At 53.2% G+C, this 24,116-nt stretch overlaps 1 protein-coding gene across 1 annotated transcript in view; it reads right to left on the minus strand.

The window, feature by feature from the left end:
• Window positions 1-22,591, minus strand: part of ZCCHC24 (zinc finger CCHC-type containing 24) — a 60,239-nt gene extending 37,648 nt beyond the window's left edge. The window contains exons 1-2 of the mRNA XM_032423608.1: window positions 22,177-22,591; window positions 10,261-10,461 (exon numbers count right to left, since the gene is read on the minus strand). Coding sequence (XP_032279499.1) covers window positions 10,261-10,461; window positions 22,177-22,422 — 447 coding nt within the window. The 5' untranslated portion in view covers window positions 22,423-22,591. The remainder of the gene's footprint in view (window positions 1-10,260; window positions 10,462-22,176) is intronic.
• Window positions 22,592-24,116: the final 1,525 nt, after the last annotated feature.

Here is a 24,116-nt window from a genome sequence, read left to right on the forward strand (position 1 = left end):
GAGCCGCCAGATGGGTGGGGGCGATGATTGTTTTCTGTCTGACATCTGGATTTCATTAGCCGCCCTGGGCATGCTGACTCAGGAACGGCAGCTCCCCTGGGCTCAGGCCCTCCCCGGACCCCTCACAGGGCCCGGTCCTTCCCTGGACACAGGAGGCACGGGAGATGACACCCCTCAGACCTCCCTCAAAGATATAAGCAGCCCCCTCCCCACCACCACCAAGAACGTCCTGACATGGCAAGATTGAGCGAGAGAGCCTGAGAGCTTGGAGGATTTCTGCTCCCAGCTCAGCGCCTGATGGGAGGCTGCCAGGCTGAGTGTGGCTGGGCCTGACCGCCAGGAAGGGTGGACAGAGGGCTTAGGGCAAGGACACCGGGTCCTGGATGTCCTGCCCTCATCCACACCCCTGCCTCCTCCAGCCAGAGATGTGAGTGAGCCATCAGGGCCGGGAGTCCTGCACGGACCCCGAATTGCAGATACATTTTGGAGATGAGGAAAGGTGGCCCAGAGTGGTCACCATGCCCCAGAGATGGTACCTTCTTACAGTGTCTGGAATTTGTCCCCTCACCTCCAACCTTTGCTCACCCTTCCTTGCCCAACATCTGGTCTTATCATCCGTCCACGTTACTGGACTGGTTTTGTTTGCAGTCTTGCCTCCTCCGGCCCGGCCTCCGACTGCCACCAGTGTGAGCTTTCAAAATGCCAATCGGAGCATGTCACCCAAACCCTTGGGTGGCTGCCCCCTGCCCTCCAGATAACCAAGTTTGTGCAGCTTGGCACACAGGCCCTTCACCACCTGCTGTGGCCACACCTCCCTCTCCTCCCCTCAGGCACCCAGCGCGCCAGCCACAGCCAAGGGCTCGCACTTCCCAGAAAGCACAGCCTCGTTATTTACACGCTTGTTTGGAAGCCTTCCCCACCCCAGTTCTAGACTTCTCCTCTCGGAGGCTTCACATGAAGCCACAGGCCGAGCCGGTCCTGCGCCACAAACCTCAACCAGAGCCCTGGTCATCCGGAACAGCCCGCAGTGTTTCTGTCTATCCCACTGAGGACAGGGATGGAGCCTTATCGAGCACGGGCCTGGCACACAGTAGGAGCTCAGAGATGGCTGGGCAACTGTAGCGTGTCTGGGCCCAGCTCTGTCCTGGGCACATTATGCATCCTGGGCACAGAGGTGGCACCGAGCCAAACCCCCACCACCAACACCCATACCCATGCAGGTTCCAGCGGGCTCAGAGCAAAATGCTACCACTCGGGTCTTCACAGCCTGCCACGCTAGGGCGCAGAAGCCAACGTGAAATGCGCCAGTAAGCCTGCAGGTGGGTCCCGCAGACAGCAACCGTGCCTCTCTCAGAGCCAGCTGGGATTTCTGCTGCCACCAGAGCTGGCAGCCCCAACCCACCCCGGCCTTCTGACTGCACTGGGGGCCGCAGACACCCTGGGGCTGGGCCAGTACTGCAATCTTCCAGACATAACAACTTGGCCAGACCAGGTCTGTTATGGTCTCTACTCACATCGTCCTTGCCGCTCTTCATTTCCAGTAACCCATCTTTGTAAAGAACCCTGACTAACAAAAATAAATAAATAAAGAACCCCAACTTTCTGAAAACTAATGATACTCTACATGTGAACTAAAATCTAAAAAAATAAAAAATAAATTAAAAAAATAAAGAACCCTGACTTTCTAAGATTGACAGTGGAGATCAGGCTGGATGCTAAGGCAGATCATAGACCCTAATTTAAAAAACACGGGCTCTGGGGGCACCTGGGTGGCTAAGTCAGTGGAGCATCTGACTCTTGATTTCAGCTCAGGTCTTAGTCTCAGGGTCGTGAGATCGAGCCCCAAGTCGGGCTCCATGCTCAGCGGGGAGTCTGCTAGAGATTCTCTCTCCCTCTCCCTCTGCCCCTCCCCACCCCTTCTCCCTCTTAAAAAATAAATAAAAAATAAAAAGTATGGGTTCTGGAATGAGGAAGGCCTACGTTCCAATTCTATCTTTGCTGTTTTCTAGCTACATGACCTTAGGTAAGTCACTTAACTTCTCTGGGCCTCAGTTTTATCATCTGGCAATTGACCTGATAGAGGTTTTGAGAGAATTAAATGAGTTAATGCATATTTCACACCTAGCTTAGTGGTCAACTCAGCACGTACAGACTAGCATCACTGTTGTTAATATTATTATTGCCCTGGAACTCAACGCCTGGCACAGGGTGGAGACAGCTGCAGGCACAGGGTTTTCAAGAACTGAATGGTAGACATTCTTGACTCCTGGACATTTTAGGGTCAGTGCTGACATTGGCTGGAGATGGACCTTGGCCCAGGCACAGCCTCACCCCCCAAAAAGGGGCTGCCCTTCAGCATCATTGGTAATTGGTGTCCAGCACCTTCTGCATCTGTTTCAGGAGGCTCCCAGTCTTCCTGTAAAGTGCCCAATCCCCCTCACACTGCCCCCTGGGACCTATGAGAAGCCCCATCAGTCCAATGGCTGAACTCTGGACGCCTCTCTCCACCCTTAGGATTGGTTAACAGAGTACCAGGCTCCTGTACCCTCTGTAGTATGTCCTGGGCACAGAGGTGGCACTGAGCCAACCCCCCACCACAAAGACCCACATGCATGCAGGTTCCAGTGGGCTCAGAGCAAAATGCTACCACTCGGGTCTTCACAGCCTGCCACGCTGGGGCACAGAAGCCAACATGAAATGCGCCAGTAAGCCTGCAGGTGGGCCCCGCAGACAGCAACCATGCCTCTCTCAGAGCCAGCTGGGATTTTTGCTGCCACCAGAGCTGGCAGCCCCAACCCACCCTGGCCTTCTTGACTGCACTGGGGGCCACAGAGTATCTCCTGCTTCCTGGATGCCACCACCCAGGCTGTTGGCAGCAAATGCCTAGGATTCCACACACTCTACCCCCAGTTAGACCATTTAAGATTTTAAAAGCACTGAGACCACTCAAAAATCATCCCACAAAAGGGGAGAAGAGAAAGGATCAGAAAAAATATTTGAAGAAATAATGGCTGAAAAGTTCCCAAATCCAATGAAAAACCTTAATCAACAAGGAGCTCAACAGAGTCCAAGTAGGATAAACACAAAGAGATTCACAAATAGACACATTGTAGTAAAACTGCTGAAGCTAAGGAGAAAATGTTGAAAGCATCAAGAGAAAAATGACACATCATTTACAATGGAATTCCAACAATATTAACAACTGCTTCTCATCAGACATGGAGGCCAGAGGGCAGTGGAGTAACAGTCAGTGTGCTCAAAGCGGGGAGAAAAAACTGTCAGCCAAGAATTCTATACCCTGCAAAGTTATCTTTAAGAAATGAAAGTGAGATAAAGACACTCCCAGATAAACAAAAGCACAGGATTTCATTGCTGGCACACCAACCTTTCAAGAAATACTAAAGGAAGTTCTTCAGGCTGAAAGCAAGTGACCCCAGACATAATGCAAATACACATGAAGAAACAGGAGCTCTGATAAGGTAGTTATGTGATTATAAAACACAGCACAAATGAATTTTTCTTTTCCTTTCTTCTCTTAGTTGATTTAAAAAGCAAATGTATAAAAAAATGTATATTACTGTACTATCTGTCCTATAACATTTGGAAATGTAAGATATTTGCCAATGGTAGCACAGAGGAGGCAGGTAGAAGCAAATCTGTCTTGGGCTAAGGATATGACTCCAGGTGGTAACTTGAGTCCACAGGAACAAATGAGGAGACCTAGAAGCTGGAAATAAAAGAGCTAAAATGCCAAAAGCTATGGACATATAACTGCTCTCTTTTCTTCTTCTAGCTTCTCTAAGACACATAAAATTACATGAAGTAACAATTATAACAAGTATTGTTGAATTTGCAACATACAAAGATGTAATACGTGTAACAATAATGCCGCAAAAATCAGGAAAAGAGAATAGAGCTATAAAGGAGTCATATTTCTAGATCTCACTGGAATTAAGTTAGTATAAGTCTGAAGCAGATTTTATATGTTACGGTATGTAAAATAAGCCCCAGGACAGCTACTAAAGAAATAGCTTTAAAAAGTGAAAAAAAATCATTAAAGAAATCAAAATGTCACATTAGAAAAGTATCATTTAATGCAAAAGAAAGCAGTACAGAAGGAACAGAGGAAACAAAAAGACATGAGTAATTCAGAAAACAAAAAGTAAAACAGCAGACCTAAATCCAACGGTATCAATAATCTCATATATCAAAAGAGCATTAATATAGCATTATCGATAATATGAATGGATCAAACAATCCAAGCAAAAGGCAGGGATTGCCAAAGTGAGTAAAAAGTGAACCAAGATCCAACTACATGCTGTCTACAGGAGACACAATTTAGATCTAAAGATAGGAAAGTAAAAATGAACAAAGATCTATCATGTACATAAGGAAGCTGGCTATATTAGTATCAGAAATTAGACTTTAAAACAAAAATGTTACTAGAGATAAACAGGGACACTCTAGGACAATAAAAGGATCAGTTCATCAGAAAATACAACAGTTATAAACATAGGTATAGCTAACAAAGGAACACCAAAATACATGCAGCAAAAACTGGCAGAATTGAAGAAAAAAGGGGCACCTGGGTGGCTCAGTCATTAAGCGTCTATCTTCGGCTCAGGTCATGATCCCAGGGTCCTGGGATCGAGCCCCACATCGGGCTCCCTGCTCTGCGGGAAGCCTGCTTCTCCCTCTACCAGTCTCCCTGCTTGTGTTCCCTCTCTCGTTATGTCTCTCTCTGTCAAATAAATAAAATAAAATCTTTTAAAAAATTTATAAAAAAAAAGAATTGAAGAAAAAAATAGTTAATTGAACAATAATAGAGATTTCAACACTCCTACACTTACAATAATGGTTACAAGAATGAGGCAGAACATCAGCAAGGGGACAGAAGACACCAAAAACACTGTAAACCAACGAGACCTAACAGATACCTACAGAACACTACAACCACCAACAGCAGAATTAATTCTTCTCAAGTGCCCACGAACCATTCTCAAGGATAGCCCAAATGCTATGAAACAAACCACAACAAATTTAGAAGCACCAAAATAATACAAAGTATGTTCTCTGACCACAGTGGAATAAAAGGAGAATCATTTTTAAACACATTTGGGAAACTCACAAATATGTGGATATTAAACAACACACTTCTAAATAACCAGTGGGTCACAGAAGAAGTCACAAGGGAAATCAGAAAATACTCTGTGATGAACGAAAAGGAAGATACAACACACAGAATTATGGGATGCAGCTCAGAGGAAAATTTATACCTGTGAATATCTACATTAAAAATAGAAGAAAAATGTAAAATCAGTAACCTAACTTTCCATCTCAAGAAATTGGACAAAGAACAGCAAACTAAACCTAAAACAATCTGAAGGAAGGAAATAATAAAGATTAGAATGAAGAATTGAAAGCAAAGACTCAGAGCTATCTGCACACCCATGTTCATAGCAGCATTATTCACAATAGCCAAAAGGTGGAAGCAATCCAGTTGTCCATTGATGGATAATTAGATAAACAAAATGTGGTCTACACACATGCACGTACACACGCATGTGTGCGTGCACACACACACGCACACGCACACACACACAGGAATATTATTTGGTCTTAAAAAAGAAAGGAACTTTTGAAACTTGTTACAACGTGAATGAACCTTAAGGACATTATGCTAAGTGAAATAAGCCAATCACAAAACGACAAATACTGTGCGATTCCACTTATATGAGGTCCCTAGAGTAGTTAAATTCATAGCAACAGAAAGTAGAATGGTAGTTGCCAGGGGTTGGGGGAGAGAAAGAGATAGGGTCATTGTTTAATGGGCACAGAGTTTCACACAAAAAAAGAGAGTTCCATGGATGGATGGTGGTGATGGTTGCCCTACAATGTGAATGTACAGTTGACCCTTGAACCACGTGGGGTTTGAGGTGCCAACCCCCAGAGCAGTCAAAAATCTGTGTATAACTCCTGACTCCCCCCAAACTTAACTACTAATAGCTTTACTAGTAACAGAAATAGTCAAGTAACCCATATTTTGCGTGTTACATGTATTCTATACTGTATGTAATAAAGTTTGCTAGAGAAAGGAAAATGTTATTAAAAAAATCATAGAGGGGCACCTGGGTGGCTCAGTTGGTTAAGCGACTGCCTTCGGCTCAGGTCATGATCCTGGAGTCCTGGGATCGAGTCCCACATCGGGCTCCCTGCTCAGCAGGGAGTCTGCTTCTCCCTCTGACCCTCCTCCCTCTCATGTTCTCTGTCTCTCGTTCTCTCTCTCACAAATAAATAAAAAATCTTAAAAAAAAAAAATCATAGAGAACATAGTTATTGTACTGTATTGTATTTACTGAAAAAATCTATGTATATGTTCAAACCGAAATGATTCAAGGGTCAACTGTCCTTAATACCACTGAATTGTATATGTAAGAATAATTAAGATGGTAAATTTTATGTTGTATATATTTTACCACAATATTTTAAAAGATTTGAGTGAAAAATAATGTAATAGAGAACAGAAAAACAGTACAGGAAGTCAAATAAACCAAAATTTGTTTCTTTGAAAAGTTCAGCAAAACTGACAAACCTTTAGCTAGATTGACCAAGGAAAAAAAGAGAGAAGACTCAAATTATGAGAATCAGAAAGAAAAGAGGGGGACATTATAACCAACCTTACAGAAATGAAAATGATTGTAAGAGAATATCACAAACAATTGTATTCCAATAAATTTGATAACTTAGATGAAACAGACAAATTCTACAAAATACACAAACTACAGAAACTGACTCAAGAAGAAATAGAAAATCTGAATAGATCTATAACACAAAGAGATTGAATTCATAATTTTAAAAATCCACCCAAAAAAGAAAACCCAAGCACAGATGGCTTCACGAGTGAATTCTACCAAACATTTAAAGAATTATTTTTTTAAAGGTTTTATTTATTTATTTGAGAGAGAAAGAGAGAGCATGAGGGGGACAGAGGGAGAAGCAGACTCCGTGCTGAGCAAGGAGCTCAACGTGGGTCTCAATCCCAAGCAGACGTTCAACTGACTGAGCTACCCAGGTGCCCCTAAAGAAGAAGTAATATTAATTTTTCACCAACTCTTCCAGAAAATAGAACAGGATTGAACACTTCCCAAATGATGGAACTGATAATTACTACTTGAAAGCAATATACTAAGTGAAAAAATCCAGTGACAAAAGACCGCATATTATATGATTCTATCTTTATGAGATGTCCAGAATAGGCAAATCTATAGAGATAGAAAGTAGAATATGAGTTACTAGGAGTTGGGGAACCAGGGGGATAGTGATAGCTAAAGAGTATAAGGTTTCTCTTTGAGGTGATAAAAATGTTCTACAATTGGGGACGCTTGGCTGGTTCAGTCGGTGGAGCATGCAACTCTTAATCTCAGGGTCGTGAGTTCAAGCCCCACACTGGGTGTAGAGATTACTGAAATAAATAAAATCTTTTAAAACAGTGTTTTATAATTGATTGTGGTAATGGTTGAGCAGCTCTGTGAATATACTAAAAAATCATTGACTTGTACATTTTAAATGGGTCAATTATATGGTATGTGAATTATATCTCACTAAAGGTCTTACCAAAACAAGCATTCCCACTCCACTTTTAAATATTATATATGCTGAGCTCATAATATTTCATTTGAAACAGAGGTTTCCATGGCTTATAAAAGCCTTGTCTGCCCATTCCTTCATTCCGGAAACTTATACTGAGCACCTGCTGTGTGTGGTATCTTGGGCCAGCATGGGGGTACAGAGATGAATCTGCCCAGCACCTGCCCCTGGAGCTTGTGGTCAGCTGAGGGGTGGGGAACATCTAATTATATTCCAGCCTGCCAAAATACCTTCTACCTTGCCAAATAGGCACACTCTCCATTGTTACCCAAGGGATAACAATGCTAGCCAACATTTATTAAGTGCTTACCAGACACTGTGCTAAGCACTTTCCATGCATTCCTTCCTTGAATCCTCACAACATTGCTATGTGTTAGTGTTCTCATCAGCTTTGCTTTACAGATGATGAAACTCTCGTGAAAGGTGGAGGAGGTCCTTGGGCCTGCAGGAGTCTCTGATAGAATCAGGTTTGAGGTGGAGCTGGAAGAGGGCCTCTACCAGCTCAAGAGGGAAACTGAGGCCCCAGGCCATGGGCATCTCAGCCTGGACTGGTATAGGATGCTCAAGAAAGCAAAGAGCATGGAGGTCCCAAGACTGGGGTTCTCATAGACGTTCTGCCCTCTCCCCAGCACTTCAGCTCTCTGAGACTGTTTCTTCACCTGTAAAATGGGGCCGGTACTTCTTCTGCAGAGTGAAGACACTATGTAATCCATATAAAGGAAGAACCAGGGTTTGCACTGTGCTGGAAATCAAGAGACACTGAGGTCAGGGACCACCTGCCCCCACATTTAGGAGAGGGCCCAGGCATGCACACACACTCACACACACACACCTTCACCATCCCTCCACCTCTGCCTCATCATCCCTTGCCTTTGGATACTGGTCACCCTTCTTCCAACAACCTGCCAAGCCCACTCAAGCCGTCCTTTTCCTGGAAGCTTTCCCAGGCTGCCAGCTCAGAACAGGCACACCTCCTCAGAGCCCCAAGAGCCCCTGTTGGTACCTGAATGTCACCTGCTGGCTAGGGTTAAAATTCCGGCACCTCCACAGACTGGCTCAATGATTCTGTATGAGTGCTTGACTCACTCAAAGCATCATATAACAAGAGGCTAATGAGAGACTTGACACACTGGGTAATTGTGAGCACAGGCTGTAGGCAGGAGATGATGAGGGAAGTTTCCAAGGTATAGTAAGTGAGAGTCCCCTCGCAGGGGCTCAGCTGGGGAAGGTACAAGGGGCTGCTGCCTGGGTGGGCCAGGGGCACATCCTTGAGGACCAACCAGATCCTTAGCTGCCTGTTTGCTCCTCATCCCATCCGGAGAACCACTGGGGGGTAGGGGCCTTACCCTGCGCTGAGATCTCCTCATGCCAAGGGCCCCTGGTTTACTGCATCTACTGAGGGCAGACAGGGCCCACTGGAGTGTGGGGTCTGGAGGACAGCCATCAGTGGGCCAGCTCCCATACTCAGGGTCAGGGGCGGACTTGTCTTGACCAAGGGTGAGCGGAGGCTGAGATCACTGGTATACACAAATCCCCAGGACTTTTACTAAAATGCAGTCGTGGGTTGGGCCTAAGATTCTGCATTTCTAACAAGCTCCCAGGCCACATTGATGCAGCAAGGACCTAAAGCATGGCACAGCTATTTCTGAGAGGAGCACTGAGCAACAAGCACATCTCGGCCTCCCATTGGTCCGGAGGCACCCAGCCCCACCCGACCACACCCTGGGCTGCCACCATCTGGAGGGTAAGACTACACGGATTTTCTGAGTTTCCAGGATCCCATTTCCATTACATATGTAAAATAAAAGTAAAAATACACATTATAAAAACATTAGAAAATATGAAAAAATAGTAAGAAAAAGAATCACGGATCCATCTTGTACTGTATTTAAAACGACCTTAACCTCTCTCCCCAGGTTGTCAAAGCCATGTCTGTCGGAGTCAGGGGTCATTCTCTGAGTGGGATCTGACCCCAGGAGCCCCACGCTGTCACAGCGAAGCACTGGGTGGGAGACAGGGGCTGCTCTCCACACTCTCGATCTCCTGGCCCCTTCCCACCCCAAGAGAGATGCCCAGCCTGTGGTGCCTGAGGCCTTCACCCAGACCCACCCTGGAGACACAAAGAGGGGGTAAGGACCTCTCACCTCCCCCCTCACAGGCAGGAGACTGAGGAAGCACAAGAGCAGAGGAGGGAGAAGTGGGGTCTGGGGGAGGGGGTACACATCTGGATTCCTGGCCCAGAGCCCGCATTCCTTCCCTGTGAGTGTGAGGAGATGGGGTCTCTCTCGGGAGAGCTGCGAGGAGGCTGCTGGCCCCCGTCCTGCCCCACTGTAACAGGACGCACCCTGGCAGGAAGACTGGTGGAGACGTGAAGGCCCGGAACCTCATTTGCACGTCCCTCACCCCAGTTGCTCACTAGCCAGGGCAGGCCCAGGCTGGGGCTCTGTCCCAACCACACCAGCCAACCTTGCCTCAGAAATACCAGAGGGGAGAAAAAGGTGGAGACCAGAGGGCCACAGGGCCGCTTGTTTGTGGAAGGGGCCCTGGGGCGGGGAGTGTGTGGGGTGGGGGGCTGTTCGGCCTGTTCTACCCAGGGAAGCGGGGCCGCCTTACCTGGGGGCAGTCCTTGATGTAGTGTCCTTTGTTGAAGCACAGGTGGCACAGGTAGTTGGGTGGGGGCCTCTTGCTGGGCTTGCGGGTCTCAGAGGTGAGGGTCAGGTCCGAGAAGTGCTCAGTGAGGGAGCTGAGGCCATCGGCGATGTTGTTGAGGGAGCCATAGGGCGAGGCGCTCTTGTACATGCTGCTGCTCGGCGCCTGTGGGGGGACAGAAGCTGTGAGGGCTGCCCAGGCCTGGGCACACTCGTTTGCAGCTGTGGCCTCAGGGTAATGTCCATGGGCACGCGCACGCACATGCACATTCGTGAATTCACACGGACTCCCGAGCTGCCCTGGGGCTCTGGCCTCCTGGAGCCTGAGTTCATATTCTAACCGTAGCTGTCCGTCTGTGGGCAAGCCAGTGAACCGCCCCCTCTGGAAAACGGAAGTAATGCCACCTCCTAGGGTGCCTATGAGGCTAAAGTGAGGTCACTTTATCTCCCACCTGGCACTTAGGAACCACTCAGTAAGCAGTGATGATGATGAGGAGGAGGAGGAGGATTATTAGTTCTTTACACACCGCCAGGAGGTAAGAAGGCGTAGTAGAAAGCAACCTGTTAGATCTGGGGCTCTGCCTTTTACCAGTGCTTTAAACAAGTCACTTATCTCTGAGCTGACTCCGTTTCCCCATCTTACAAGAAAGAGGAGCATTGGCTTGTAGGATTGTTTCCATTGTACAGAAGAGAAGACTGAGGTTCAGCACTCTGCCTGGTCTCCTGTGGCACAAGGCCTGCGCAGACTGTGTCCGGGGAGCCCCGGGGCTGGCCCAGGCCCACCCTCGGGGAGCCCGGGAGGAAGCAGCCCACCTCTCCCACCTCTCCCACCTCCAGATGACAGGAACCAGATGTCTTGCCTGGCTTCAAAGCAGACGCGGCCCAGGCCCCCTCCTGGTGTATACAGCCTCTATTTATAGGAGTCACGGGCTCTGGGCAGCCAGGCACACTGGAATTTGGCAAAGGTGGGGCCTGTGGTGAAGCTGGCAGGGAACAGCCATGGTCCCCTCTTCCTGGGGAAAGGCCAAGGTTGTAAAGAGGCAGCTCCTGCAGGAGGGTCAATGACAAACCTGGGCATGGGGCCTGGGCATCCTCTGGTCCCAGCTCAGGTGCTCAAGGACTCCAGGAGGGAACCATAGACCTTGGGGAGCCTTCAGTCTAATGGGAAGACAGCCTTGTTCCTGGAAGTCCCCAAGCCGCTAGGGGAAGAGAGCCCCTGAGAGGAGGTGGCCTTAGGCTCCCTTACAAAGATGGGGCAGATGGAGGCTCAGAGTGGGCACAGTCCTGCCTGTGTCCCCTGAGTGTGGGCAGGGAGGGAGGGGAGCTGAGAGCAGGCCCCAGGAGATCAAGTACCCCTCCCCCAACCAGGACAGATGCCACCCCTCACACATGTACACCTCAGCCTCCCTATTTGTTCCATCTCTGGGGGCCTGGCATTCCCTCCTAGAGGACACAGCCCTCACCATCTGGGGACCACCACTCTTCTTGGCTCCCTGGACACTCTGCTATGTGGCCTGGGGCCTGTCCTTTCCCTCTCCAGGCCTCTTTTCCCTCTCCTATAGGCTCAGACTGGAGCCTAGGATCTGGAAAAAAAGACACAGATACCACATCCAAGGCATCCAGGCCAAACACATAGTCAGTCAGCCTATGATGTCTGGGCATGAAACTCAAAGGCTCCTGATGACCATCTCCACTCTACTGCTGCCCAGGGCTACCATGAAACCCAGGACCAGTGGAAAATACCACACAAACTTGCATTCAGTGTGAGGGCAATTCTCCAGCTCTCAGAGGAGCCAAGAGAGAGTGGTCCATCCTGACAGGCAGACGGTCTCCCATCCCTGGAGGTGTGCGAGCCAATTCTGGACAACCTTAAGGGGTGTGCGGAGGGGTCCAATGGCCATGGGATTCGATGATACCAGTCACATCTACTGAGCACTTACAATGTCCCAGGTACTGGAAACTGTACACTTACTAAGATAGCTGATGCTCACCACAACCCTATGAGTCACTGTCCCATTTTACAGATGAGGCAAGTATGTCCAAACTTGTATTGAACGCCTTGAGAAACTTTTAACAAATACAGTTTTCTAGGCCCCACCTCAGACCTACCTACCAAAGCAGTCAGTCACCTGGGACCGAGAACCTAGAACCTACCGCTTTATTGTGGTAAGAAATACATTACATAAAATCGACCATTTTAATTATGTCTTTAAGCATACGGTTCCATGGCACCGAGTACATTCCCGTGACTGTGAGACCATCACCACCATCCATTTCCAGTACTTTTTCATTGTCCCAAACTGAAACTCTCTCCCGCTGACACATTAACTCCCCGCTCCTCCCTCCCCCAGCCCAGATCTGCATGTTCAAGCTCCCCGGGGCAGTCTGTCCAGACCGCCCGGCCCTACCTGGCCTCAGGAGCACCTGGACTTTCCACCCACCCAGGTTTCTCCTGAGCTTGAGTGGAGGCCCCTCCTCACCCAAAATGGCCTGAAGGAGGACAGCATCACCACGGCCTCCCGGAGAAAAGTTCATCCAAACAAGAAACTCCAAGCTCCAAATGGTGTGACTCACCCTCATGGCTGGGAAATGCAATTTCACAAATAACAACCCTCTTCATTTTTTCCCCCCGTTCTGTCTTTTCTTTTTTTCTTTCTTTCTTTTTTTTTTCTGGATAAGATTTAAGCAAGTTCACAGGAATCGGGACTGTTTTGGCAGCAAACTGTCAAGAGGAAAGGGAAATCTGGTGGGTGCCAGAAAGTGCATTAATTACACCCTGAACAGCCTCTTCCCCCGTCTTGTGGCCACACTGCCCTGCCCACGGGTGACCCCTCGGGCGTCCCTGGGCAGCCAGAGGCCTCCGGGCAGCCAGAGGCCTCCAAGCAGCCTGTCCTCTCCCCAGCAGCTTGACACCCGCACCCCCCACCTCACAAGGGTCACAGCTTCTGTCCCGTGAGGAGCTCGGGGTAGAGAAGCGCAGTTAGAGCTCTCCTCTTCACCGCCTCTCCCCCCTCCCTTGGGTGCTCTGGCCTGTCCCTTCTGGTGGCTCCAGCTCCCCAACTCAAGAAGACACCATCTTTGAGCAGGAAGGACAAAGCAGACAGCTGACCCAACCGCTCTCACGTTCCAGATAGAGAAACTGAGGCCCGGAGCGGCCCAGGGCACAGACCAGGGCACACAGCCAGGCCTGAGGGCCATGAGTCCTGCTTGCCGGCTGGCTAAAAGGGCGGGTGCGGCAGCAAGCTGTTTCCTCTCCGAAGCCCCAAGGAGCTCCAGCCATGGAGGTGAAAGGCGAGTTGCCTCTCAGCCCTCTCCATGGCCTGCGGGGACTGGACACGCCGTGTTCCCTCCTCTCCAGCTGTGGAGTCAGGCCCGGCCCCAGGCTTCCCATCTGTAAACTGCAACCCAGAACAGGGACGGAGGGCAACATGGATGATCCCGGCAGTCCTGCTTTCTCAGGGTCCAGACACCAGCTACTGAAAGACACCCCCAGAGCCCGACACGCAGAGGGCACTTGGTCCCCATGGGCACCACCTGCTCTGAGTCCTGCTGCCTATAGCTGGAGGGTGAGGCCCAGCGGGAGCGGCCCTTCATCAGGTAGCTCCTAACTCCCAAACAGCCACGCTGCTCCACCTGGTGTCCCACGGGGCACCTGCTTCCCTCCCTCTAGTTCTGAACTGGCTGTCCCCTCAACAGGAGGCCCTCTCTGTGTCCATCCAACCCCCTCCAGGACCTGGCCCTCGATCTGGTCATAACTCTAGTGGTGTGGCCTTGAACCCACCCCTTCCTCTTACTCAGGCCTCAGATGTCCCTGCCTCCTCCAGGACCTCACGGCCTCCTGTCCAGCAGGGCTAGGCTGGGTGGGGATCACCCCGTGACTCTGCTGACCCTTGACCAAAGGAACTCTGAAGCCTCTTCATTTCCCCACAAGGCTGGACATATCGAAAGGCAAAGATTCTGCAACATTCCGTCACCCCCAGAGCCCAGACTGTTTCTGCCATTCCTCACACCTGCCACTGTCCTGGGTGCAGACCATCACAGGCAGAGAAGGGTCTGGGAACCCTACTTGAAAGACGAGGTGATGAATGCCCTAACACCTTAAAGATTTAGGTTGGGGGGTCTCCGAGTTGTCATGGACTAAGTCAAAGGCACTCTCACCCTAAAGATTAAGCTGCTCTGGGCACTGGTTAAGGGCAACCCCACTACTGTGGTGGATGGAAGCCACTGGACCCAAATCACCAGCCTGAAGGAAGAGACCACCTCTCCCTCCTCCCCACTCCCAGCAGCTAGAGGGAAGTGTGGGATCCTCATACCATACCCGGGGGACAGACCGTCGGGCTCCTGCCCATCGCTGGAACTTCTCCAAGGCTCTGGCTTGGCTGTTGGGGAAAGTTAGAGGGGAAGATGCTGAAATCTATTCTGATTCTGCCTGTGTCATAGACTTGACTGGATCCTTTCACTTTCTTGGTTTTCTTATACCTGCAAGAACACTATTTGGATGGGCATTACTGGCTCCATTTTACGGAGCTGGAAACTGAGGCTCAGAGAGGCTGAGCAACTTGCCCAAGGTAAAAGAGCCAGCATGTGGCTAAGGGGAGATTCCCACCCAGATGAGCTGGCCTGTTATATTTCAGCTCCTACATGGCTTCCAAGGCTTGGCTTCTCCTACAGTAAGGAGAGCCAGAGGAAAACACAGGTGGGGACCACTCTCCCTGGGCCTGCGACTTCATGTTGCCAAGCCCCTCGGCCCTGGCAAGATGAGGCACCACCTTCTCTGCGCTCTGTGAGGGGTCTGGGCCCTCAGGTTGGGGGTTCTGCGGAGGGACCTGGGGTGTGGAGGCCGAGATTTCCAGGGCTGACTCAACCGGCCATGCTGTGCTTTCTCCTTTCCCCCCTCCCAGGACAGGAAGCGGGCGCAGCGGGAGGGGGGCAGACAGGAGTGAGGGCAAGTGCAGAGAAGCCTGCTCTGGAGAGAGGAAACCAGTGCAGAGAAGAGAGGAGAGGTAGAAGCGCACCCACAGAATAGGACACGGCAGTGGGCAAGGCTATGAGAAGGGGAGCGTCCGAGGACGTGTGGCCAGAGCAAAGGCTGAGTCCTACCTCCTCCCCAGACCAGAGATGGCCCTGAAGGGGGGAGGAGGGACTCTCTGATCCTAGTCCCCAGCTCTTCTTTCATCAGCTGGACAACTGCTTTCTTATCCCAAAAAGTCACCCCACACGCCCTTCCAGCCACACAGACACGTGCACACGCGCACACATACACACCCACGCGCCTCTCTTTAACACAAGAAACCATTCATTTCACAAATGGCTCCACCCCTTCTCCAAGGGGAGCTGCACTTCTTCTACCCCTAGGGTCTTCCCCCAGAGCCACACCCCCCACCCCCCCACCCCTGATCCACAAGAACAGGTGGATGTGTGCTGCGCTCAGGGACAGAAGGGGACAACCCGCTGGCAGGGCAAGGAGTTGGCTGATGGGAAAGTGAACTCACACCTTGACTAAAGATTTCTCAGCTGTGGTCAGAGCCCAGCTTGGCTCCTGTTTCTGGGGTCCAAAGCTGACCTGTGGGCCAGGAAGGTGGCAGGGCTAGCCGTCGCCAGAGGCAGCAACCCCTCGCCCAAGACCCCCAAGGGCTCCACGGCCTCCTGGAGGCCCATTCACCCACGCGTGCCAAACACAATTCCCCATACACAGCCAGAGCTCAATGAAAGATTCTAACTTAAATAAGCGGTCCGTGTGCCTTTTGGTGGGGGGGTGGGGAGAGAGAAATGGGGAAAAGACCCTGAGAGGGAGGAGCACGGTGGCAGCAGGACACAGCAGACAAGCCCCAGGGAGACCCTCCCTCCGGACTCCATCCCTCTGGCTCCCACCCAGCTCACCGCTCACCTGACAGGTGCCCACATTTTATAGCCGTATGCCCTCCGCCCCGCTAGAGCGTAAGCGCTGGGGACCAGCTGCCTCTCACTTCCAGAATGTAGTCATGGAATGAAAGCAGAAAGCATGAATTTGACAACCTAAGGGCTGAAAGGGACCCTAATATTCAGCCAGTCCCCGGTACCACTGAGGTTTGCAGCCTCTAGAGCAGGGGGCCTCGGTTTGGGGTCTGTTGTCGTCGCGGGGGGCGCCATGACCCCCTTGAAGTCACGTGCAAAGGCATGTCTGTGTGCGCACATACGCCTGTGCTCTGTGCATGAGCGCCGGGAACTCTCGCGCTCTTCAGATTCTCGAAGAGGTCCATAACCAGAGAAGGTCAAGAACCCTGAGCGCACCTAAGTTTCTGCTGGGACACCTCTAGGGACAGGGCTTTATGATCTCCCAAGTCAGCTCTTCCCAGGTAATCAAGCAATCCATAAGCATTTCCCCGGTGAGATAAAACAGGAGATAAGAGGCTGAGGAGAGCATTCACGTGGTCACAAGTCACCCATCCACCTCACCACTTAGCACCCGAGCACCTAGTCAGCCCCAGGCGCTGCCCAAGCAACAGCAGGTGGAAAAAGACGGGATTTCCACTCTCAGCGTGCTGACAACGTAGCTGATGTGACAGACCCACGTGCAGCGGGTGTTCCTCCGCACTAGCCAATGCTACGGCTCGCTTCACCGGAAGCACGGACAGCTCTTCTGTCATGGGCCACGGACGCTGGAGGGAGGTGTGCTCCCCCGTGGCAGCTGGGGGACGCCTCTCAGAGAAGGGGCAGCCTCTTGTGCCAGAAAGAAGTTGGAATCTGTCAGTTGTTGAGGGCAGGCAAGAGTGTTTGAGGTACGAGCAACAACCAGTGCAAAGCTTAGTGTCTTCACGAAGCTTCACAGTACGGCCAGAGGAGGACAGAATAAAAGATTATACTCCACCACAACTACCCCCACACCGCACAGACCAAGCCTCCTGAGACCTAGGCTGGAGCCCCGGTCCCGCCACTGATGCCCTGACTATGTCATCCTCCTCTTGAAGAGCCTTGGTTTCCCCACCTGGACAATGGGGACGCTGCACACAGACTATGACATGAGACAAAAATGCTAGTAAATGCTCATGGCCATCCTCTGACTCTCTCAAGCCAGGCCATCCCTGGACTTCCGTCCCCTGGAGCCCCACGCCGGGTTCCTGGGGAGGGGCTGGAGCCGTGGGTACCACTGAGGTACGGACACGGCAGGACAGCTGGGACCTGTGACCAGTGCCCCAATGCCTACCACTCCTCGAAAGGTCTGAGGCCGGAGACAACACGGCAGAGGCACTGCAGTCCCTGGTGAGTGCCTGCCCTGCCCCGGGGCCCCGAGAATGACCCAGGGGATAGCCAGCACCATGAGCCACAGAGCCAGCTGGAGCTGGAATCTGGAAGAGTTCCAGATGTGGTTCTGCCACTGACTCGCTGAGGGTGACCGGCCAGGCCTGTTTTCTCTTCTGTAAAACGGGGGCTCTGAAGAAAGAGATGGCAAGAAGAAAGCACCACCCAAGAGCAGGGGACTGCGACTCGGGGCCATCTTCTCTGCGAGGAGCCCCTTTGCATGCTGACAGAGCCTGGCTAATTACAAATCACTAAGCCTGCCTGCCTTCCTCCCTCCCACCTGACTCAGAAGGTCCCCAAGCTGTGGTCTCCCCTCTGAGTCCAGGCCCGCCCAGTCCACTTAATTTGATGGAGTGAGGATCAGGCCACCTCAGCCTGCAGGCCCTCGAATGATGGTCCTCCTTGCCTGAGTCAGAGCTCAGCTTCCCAGGGCTGGCCAAGGGAGCCAGGCAGCCTCCCAAGCTCTGCTGGGCCGGAAGGCCCATTCCTCCTAGGACCGGGCGCTGCCCCCTCCCCGCCAACCACACAGACCACAGAAGTTGCTAGGAACGAACTCCAGCCCCGGACACCCACTCTCAGGCCCGCTGAGGCAAACCTCCATTCTCACACAGACATGTGGCTCTGTTCACACATCCACGCCGGTCAGGCAGCCCGGGCTCACCCGCACCTGTGGACGGCACAGGGACACACAAAACCTTCACAAGACTGTCAAGACCTGGGGGCCTTTTAAAGCAGGACACCTTGGTGGCTCCTTGCGTGTCTAACAGCCCTGTCTGCAGAAAGCCTTGTGACACCCCTCCTGCTGTTCTCAAGCCTCCCGTGGACAGACCAGGGCTGCGAAGGGGGGGGTCTTCGGTGCTGCAGCCGATTGCGCTGGGGAGAGGGCTTGGGTCAACAGCTCCTGGAAGAACGTCCTGAGGGTTGGAAGGGATGTGCCTCGACGGAGCCGTCCCTGCGTCTAGTGATGTTCAGAAGAACACTGTCAAATGTTCTACGCCAAAAACATTCTCTGGTCAAATACTGATGGAAGTGTGGGGCTGAAGAAAGGTAAATAAGTTTCCATGCTGCAGGGCTTCTCAGAGCCTTCACAATGCTGGTGGGTGTGGGGGGGGAGGTGGGTAGCATTGTGTGTCTTTGACCCCAAAGCCCATCCCCCGGCCTCCACAAACCATCATTTGACTGTAGGGCCATGTCTGTCTATCCCTGGAGGAAGAGGGAAAGATAACGGCCCCCCTCAGACTCTGACCTGGAATGGGACAGCCATAGCTCCCCTTAAGGGAGTACAGGTCCAGGCGTCCCTCTGAGGGGCCCAAGAGCTAATGCTCAACAATGAGGGGTACATCTCCTTTTCTGGAGGTAGAGTCCCACAGCCCCCACGCTGCTGCGAATTTAAATTCCAGGCTAAACTTGGCAGGGAAGACCTCCCCCCAGAAGCCACCCAACCCCCACTCCCTCTAAGAACGGCCTTCCCTGGGTACCTAAGGGGAGAGAGAAGGGGCTCAACCAAGAGCCCCAGGAGTCTCTCTACAAAGACATATAGTTGTTGCCACAGATCAGGGGTTGAAACTGAAGCTCACAGGGCCCATATTCTAGACCGAGGCCTTTTTTAAAAACCGCACCAAGTGTCTGTGCCTGCTTTGGCCTGGCACCCTTACCACAAGCTGAGAAGCTGAAGAGCCCCCCCCAGCATCCAAGACACCTCCTGGTGCTTGCTCCTGCCCTCGTACACGGACTCTGCCGTCTCTCTCAGCTCCCGGGGCCAGTGTTCCACTCAGAACCCTTGGCTTATCTTCAGCTTCCAGAGCTGAGGTTCCAGGGGCACAATGGGCTTCTGTGCCCCCATGTCCTCAACCCCCCCGCCCAAATCCCAGCTGCATTCATGGTGTTTTGCTATTGTGGTGGGAGCAGCCTGGGGGTGGTGCAGGAGGGGGTGGGCTCTTGGCACAGGGACCGGTGCAGACAGGCCATGGTCAGCGGTCAGCATGCAAGTCACATCCACAGGCACCGCCACCAGGCCTGCCAGGCCTTGCACAGAATGGCGATGCTCCTGAGTCCCTGGGTCCCTTCGCAGAGTCCCCTCCGGCCCCCACACGATTTGCTTCTTCTCCAACCAGCCCCTTGGTGGCATTCAGGTGGGGGTTATTTTTTCATGCCTTCTCAGCCAGTTGCTATTTTGGAGCCATATTAGGTCACTGGCTAAGCCCTGGACGCAGGAAAGCCCAGGAGCACAGCTGGGGCTCCAAGAGGGTTTAGGAGGCGAAGCGGGTGAGGGGTGAGAGCAAGTGAGTCCAAAGCCAAGAAAGCCTTCCGAAAGTCAGCCGGCACAACCCTCCAGCCCCTCCAAGGAAGCCACTGGCCTGCAAGCGTAGGAGAAGCCCCTCTTACCTCCCCCAACTCAGCCTGTCTGCTCGCGTACGTATCTCTCAAATCCCATACATACCACCCTAAGGGGCAGCAGAGACTAAATTCAACAGATGCGTAAACTGAGGTCCAGACAGAGACAGGGTGTTCCCCCAAAGTCAGGTCATAAGAGACTTTTTTCTACCATTGTGCTGCATAACCTTTACCATCTCCTTTTACACTTGCCCCAGAGAAGGAATGTACCTCTTCACAGGGAAACTGGGGTGAGCAGCAGTGAAGTGACCAGAGACAAGTTTCACTGAGGTCCAGCTGGGATCCTGGATGTTAGACATTCCCAAGAGAAGGCACCACATCCTACCCCTACAGAAGACCCTGGATGGCCCCAAACTCCCAAGCCTCTCAGCAGGGACCCACATTTGGGGAAGAAGGCCACCATCGGGTAGGAGCTGGGGGAGGCTAGTAGAGGCTGATGATTATGGACCCCCCACTTGACCTGTGAGGGGTGAGAGTTCACGGTCACGTGGGTCATGGTCACTGTCCTCCCTTGGGATTCCCACAGCACCTGTGTGAAATTTCCTACCACTAACATTGTATCATCTTATCTATCTTCTCATCCGGGGCCCCCACTGGCCTGTCCCTGCTTCCCCAAGGGCCCACACGGAACTCAAGAAATGTTTGGTAGGATAACAACTAAAAAGACCCAGGCAGGGAGGAAACACCCAGAACCTGTACTCCAAAGTCACTGGTCAATCAATTCCCTGAAGAGGTGGCAAGGTTTCTTATAAGAGAGAAGGATTCCCAGCCAAGAATAATTCCTCCCGTGGAGAGAGTGCTTTACAGTTTACAAAGAGCTTTGGTAGATAGATGCTTTCGCCTGGCACCAAGGGGTGGCTCTCCAGACCCATCTCCCTGCACTAGGCCCAACCGGCCCAACACAGGTCAACCAATCCTTCTCTCAGCTCGCCTGGTACTGGCCCACCTCTAGACCTCAGGCCAGCGTTTTATATGTCCATGTCCCCTCCTCGTCAGTACTGGCAGAGTTGAACACATTATGGGACCAGAAAGGGAAACCCTCTGCCTTCCCCCTCTCATCCCTAGCACACTCACATATTCACAGGCCCTTCTCCCTGACCCATTCAGGACTCTGACTCTCCTAAAACTAAATGCCGTGCTCAGGTCCAGAAGGAAAAGGAACCCTCAAGTGTGTCCTCTCCTCCACTCCTTCCCCCTGCACTTTTGCAGGGAGAGCTGCCAGAAGATGGATGAGTGAAGGCCACAGAAGGGTATCTGCAGTTCCCAAAAGTGGCAGGAGTAAATGGGAGGGGAGGAGGAGGAGGAGTCCAGCTCAAAGGAGAGAGGAGTGGTATCTAGGAAAGCTCTGGAGAAGACCTCTGAAAAGGGGCTGGGAGGTCCTGGCAATCTGTGTATTTATCTGGCTGGGGAAGACTCGCTGCCCCTTCCACTTTGTAACCGAATCCACCCAACAGGCAGACTTTGCAAAGCAGCCAGCCCAGGTTTCTGGAGAAGGCACTGGGCAGCTGAAACCTCTCCCCCTGGCTAGCCCCCCTCCCAAGAGCTCAAGAGGATTTCCCTTTCATTTCCTTCCAGGCTGGGAGGGCGGGGGACAGCGCAGTCTGTGGGGTCAAGCCCTCACAAACCACTTCCTATGTGGCTGGGGGAGGGCAAGCAGCTGGAGGATGTATCTGGGGGTCCCTGTGTAAGAAGAGCAGGAAAAACCCTGCTCTCCAGGGTGCCCTTCGGGTCGGCCACCACCGAGGTCGGAGGAGAAAAGATTTTAGGCCCCTGCGGAGGAGCTCTGAGCAGAATCTGCACTCCCGGTCCCAGCGAGCCGTGGCCAAGAGGGGGATGGGGTTGGGCGTGGGAAGGACACTTGGAAGGGGCTCTCCGCCCTGGCCGCGCCCGGGCCGTCTGGAGAGAATCCGGAGCCCCCCGCCCAGCCGGGGCTCCCCCCAGTCCCCTTAGAGCAGGGCGCCCCGGGCTGGGAGAAGGAGCAAGAGTGCCCCGCCCGCGCCCGAGCTGCTCCGAGCCGGGCTCAGCCGGGAGGTGACGCGCTCTCGGAGCCCCGGGGACATCGGGCGGCGAGTTTGGCAGACCAAAGCGAAGCCAAGCCAAGCAGGGCCGGGCAATACGGAGCCGGGCCGGGCCAGGCCAGGAAGAGCGGGGCCGACTGGAAAAGGCCCCGCGCGGTCGACGGAGGGCGGGGGCGCGCGGGGGCACCCACCTCTCCGCGCTGCAGCTGGAAGAAGCTGTTGAGATAGCTGGAGTGCAGGGGCGAGCCCAGCTGCTCCGGGCGGCCCTTCCCGAAGGCCAGCTCTGGGGGCGCGGCGCCGGCGGGCGGTTCGGGCCGAAAGGCATCGAAGGCGCTCGCCTGGTGCGTGTCCTGAAGCGACAGGTAGACCCAGTTGAGCAGCTGGGCGGGCTGGTACACCGAAGCGGCGCTCGTGTCGATGGCCGACAGCAGGCTCATTTTGCGGCGGCGGTGCCGGCCCCTCCCCGGCCGCCCGCTTGCGCCCCCCCCCCCCCCCGCGGGGGGGCGGGCACCGGGGAGCCTGCGCCCGCTGCCCACCGCCCGAGCCCCGACGGCGATCGCCCTGTGCCGTGCGCCCTGCGCTCTGCCCGCAGCTACCGCCGCCGCCGCCGCCGCCTCCCCCCGACTGCAGCCGCAGCGCGCGCGGGCGGAGGAAGGAGGCAGCGAAAGTTGGGCAGGAAACTTTTGGGCCCGCCCCCTCCGCGCCGCCCGCCCCGCCCCGCCCCGCGATCCGCTATCTGCCTCAGTGCTGACCCCTTCGGCTCCGTTCCCGGGGGCGGGGCCCATGGAGGCCCCGCCCCTTATGCACCGTCCTTGCCTTCCATTGGCTGTCTCATTGAATATGGAGCAGTAGTGGGGCGGGGCCAGCGGGGAAATTAGGGCTCATCTGTGTTTGCAGCGTTCTGCTGGCCCGCCCATGGGCGGGCCCCTCCTGGGCCCCACCCCGCCCCCCCCGTCCGCCCTGCTCCCGGAGCCTGCCGGAGCTCAGGACTGCCCCGGCCTAATCAATCTGCTCTCGCTATGCTTGGCGCTCTTCTGTCTCTCGTTCTTCTAAATCCTCTGCAATTATTTCATTTTCACTCGTTTTTCTTGCCCTGTTTTTCTTCTTTTCTCATTTTCTCTCCGCTCTCTTTCAGATTAGTATCTCCTGTGTCCTGTCTCTGTCCGGCTCGTCGTCTTTTTCTGTGGTTCTGTCTCTCTTAAGTGCGTGTGTGTGTGTGTGTCGTCTTTTCTATTTCCGTCTAGTCTGATGTGTTTCTCTGTCTCTCCCTCTCCCCTCCCAGACACACGCGGGCGCGCGCGCATAGACACACACACACACACACACACACACACGCCTCCCTCCCTCCCTCCCTCCTCTCGCTATCACCGTAGGACCCTCCCCCTCCCACTTAATTCCTTCCATCTGCGGAATCGCTTTGCGGGCCGGCTCCGCCAAGGGGGGCCCGGGTTCCTGCCCCAGGAAGGACTCCCCGCCTCCTTCCCTCGCCTTCCCCCCCTCCCCCTCTCCCTTCTCCTATTTCTGCTCTGCGCCGGCCTTTTCCTCCGCCCAGACCCCCGGCCCCAGTCCAACCCGGTGCCTCCGCGGGCCGCCAGGACCCCAGATGGGACTGCGGGAGCTCGGGAAGACGACTGTCACCCATCTTCCAGAACGACCCAGCTACTCCAAGTATGGCTGGGGGGAACCTCCGCCCCCTTCCCCTCCGCCGCCTAACACACCCCGAAGCCCAGGGCCTTCACCCTCTCAGTCTGGGGCAGTCATCCGGCGCCTGCGCTACGCCATCGCCAGGGAACTGGAGGCAAGGCGTCTGGAGGGGACCTAGTCACCTCTCTCACCTCACCCCTGGCTCGGGAGCCATTCCGCCAGGCGTTCAAGTGCCAGGTTGGCTACCTCCCAGCTCAGTGACCTCCCCATGGCACCTAACCTCTGCGAACAAGCCTATTTTCTCCTAAGATGGGGATGGTCAAGGTCCTTCCTCTGGGGATGTTTATGAGCTGACCAGTTTGAGTTTGGTAAGCAGAAGGCATTCCATAAAAGTCAGCTCTCCACCACCCCCTCCACGAGGATTTCTCCCACTACCTGCACAGACCGCATCTGTGGGTGCTTGGACCTGAATGGGCTTCAGGAATGT

Source organism: Phoca vitulina, unplaced genomic scaffold, assembly GCF_004348235.1.
Source record: "Phoca vitulina isolate PV1807 unplaced genomic scaffold, GSC_HSeal_1.0 scaffold29, whole genome shotgun sequence".
Lineage (NCBI taxonomy): Eukaryota > Metazoa > Chordata > Mammalia > Carnivora > Phocidae > Phoca > Phoca vitulina.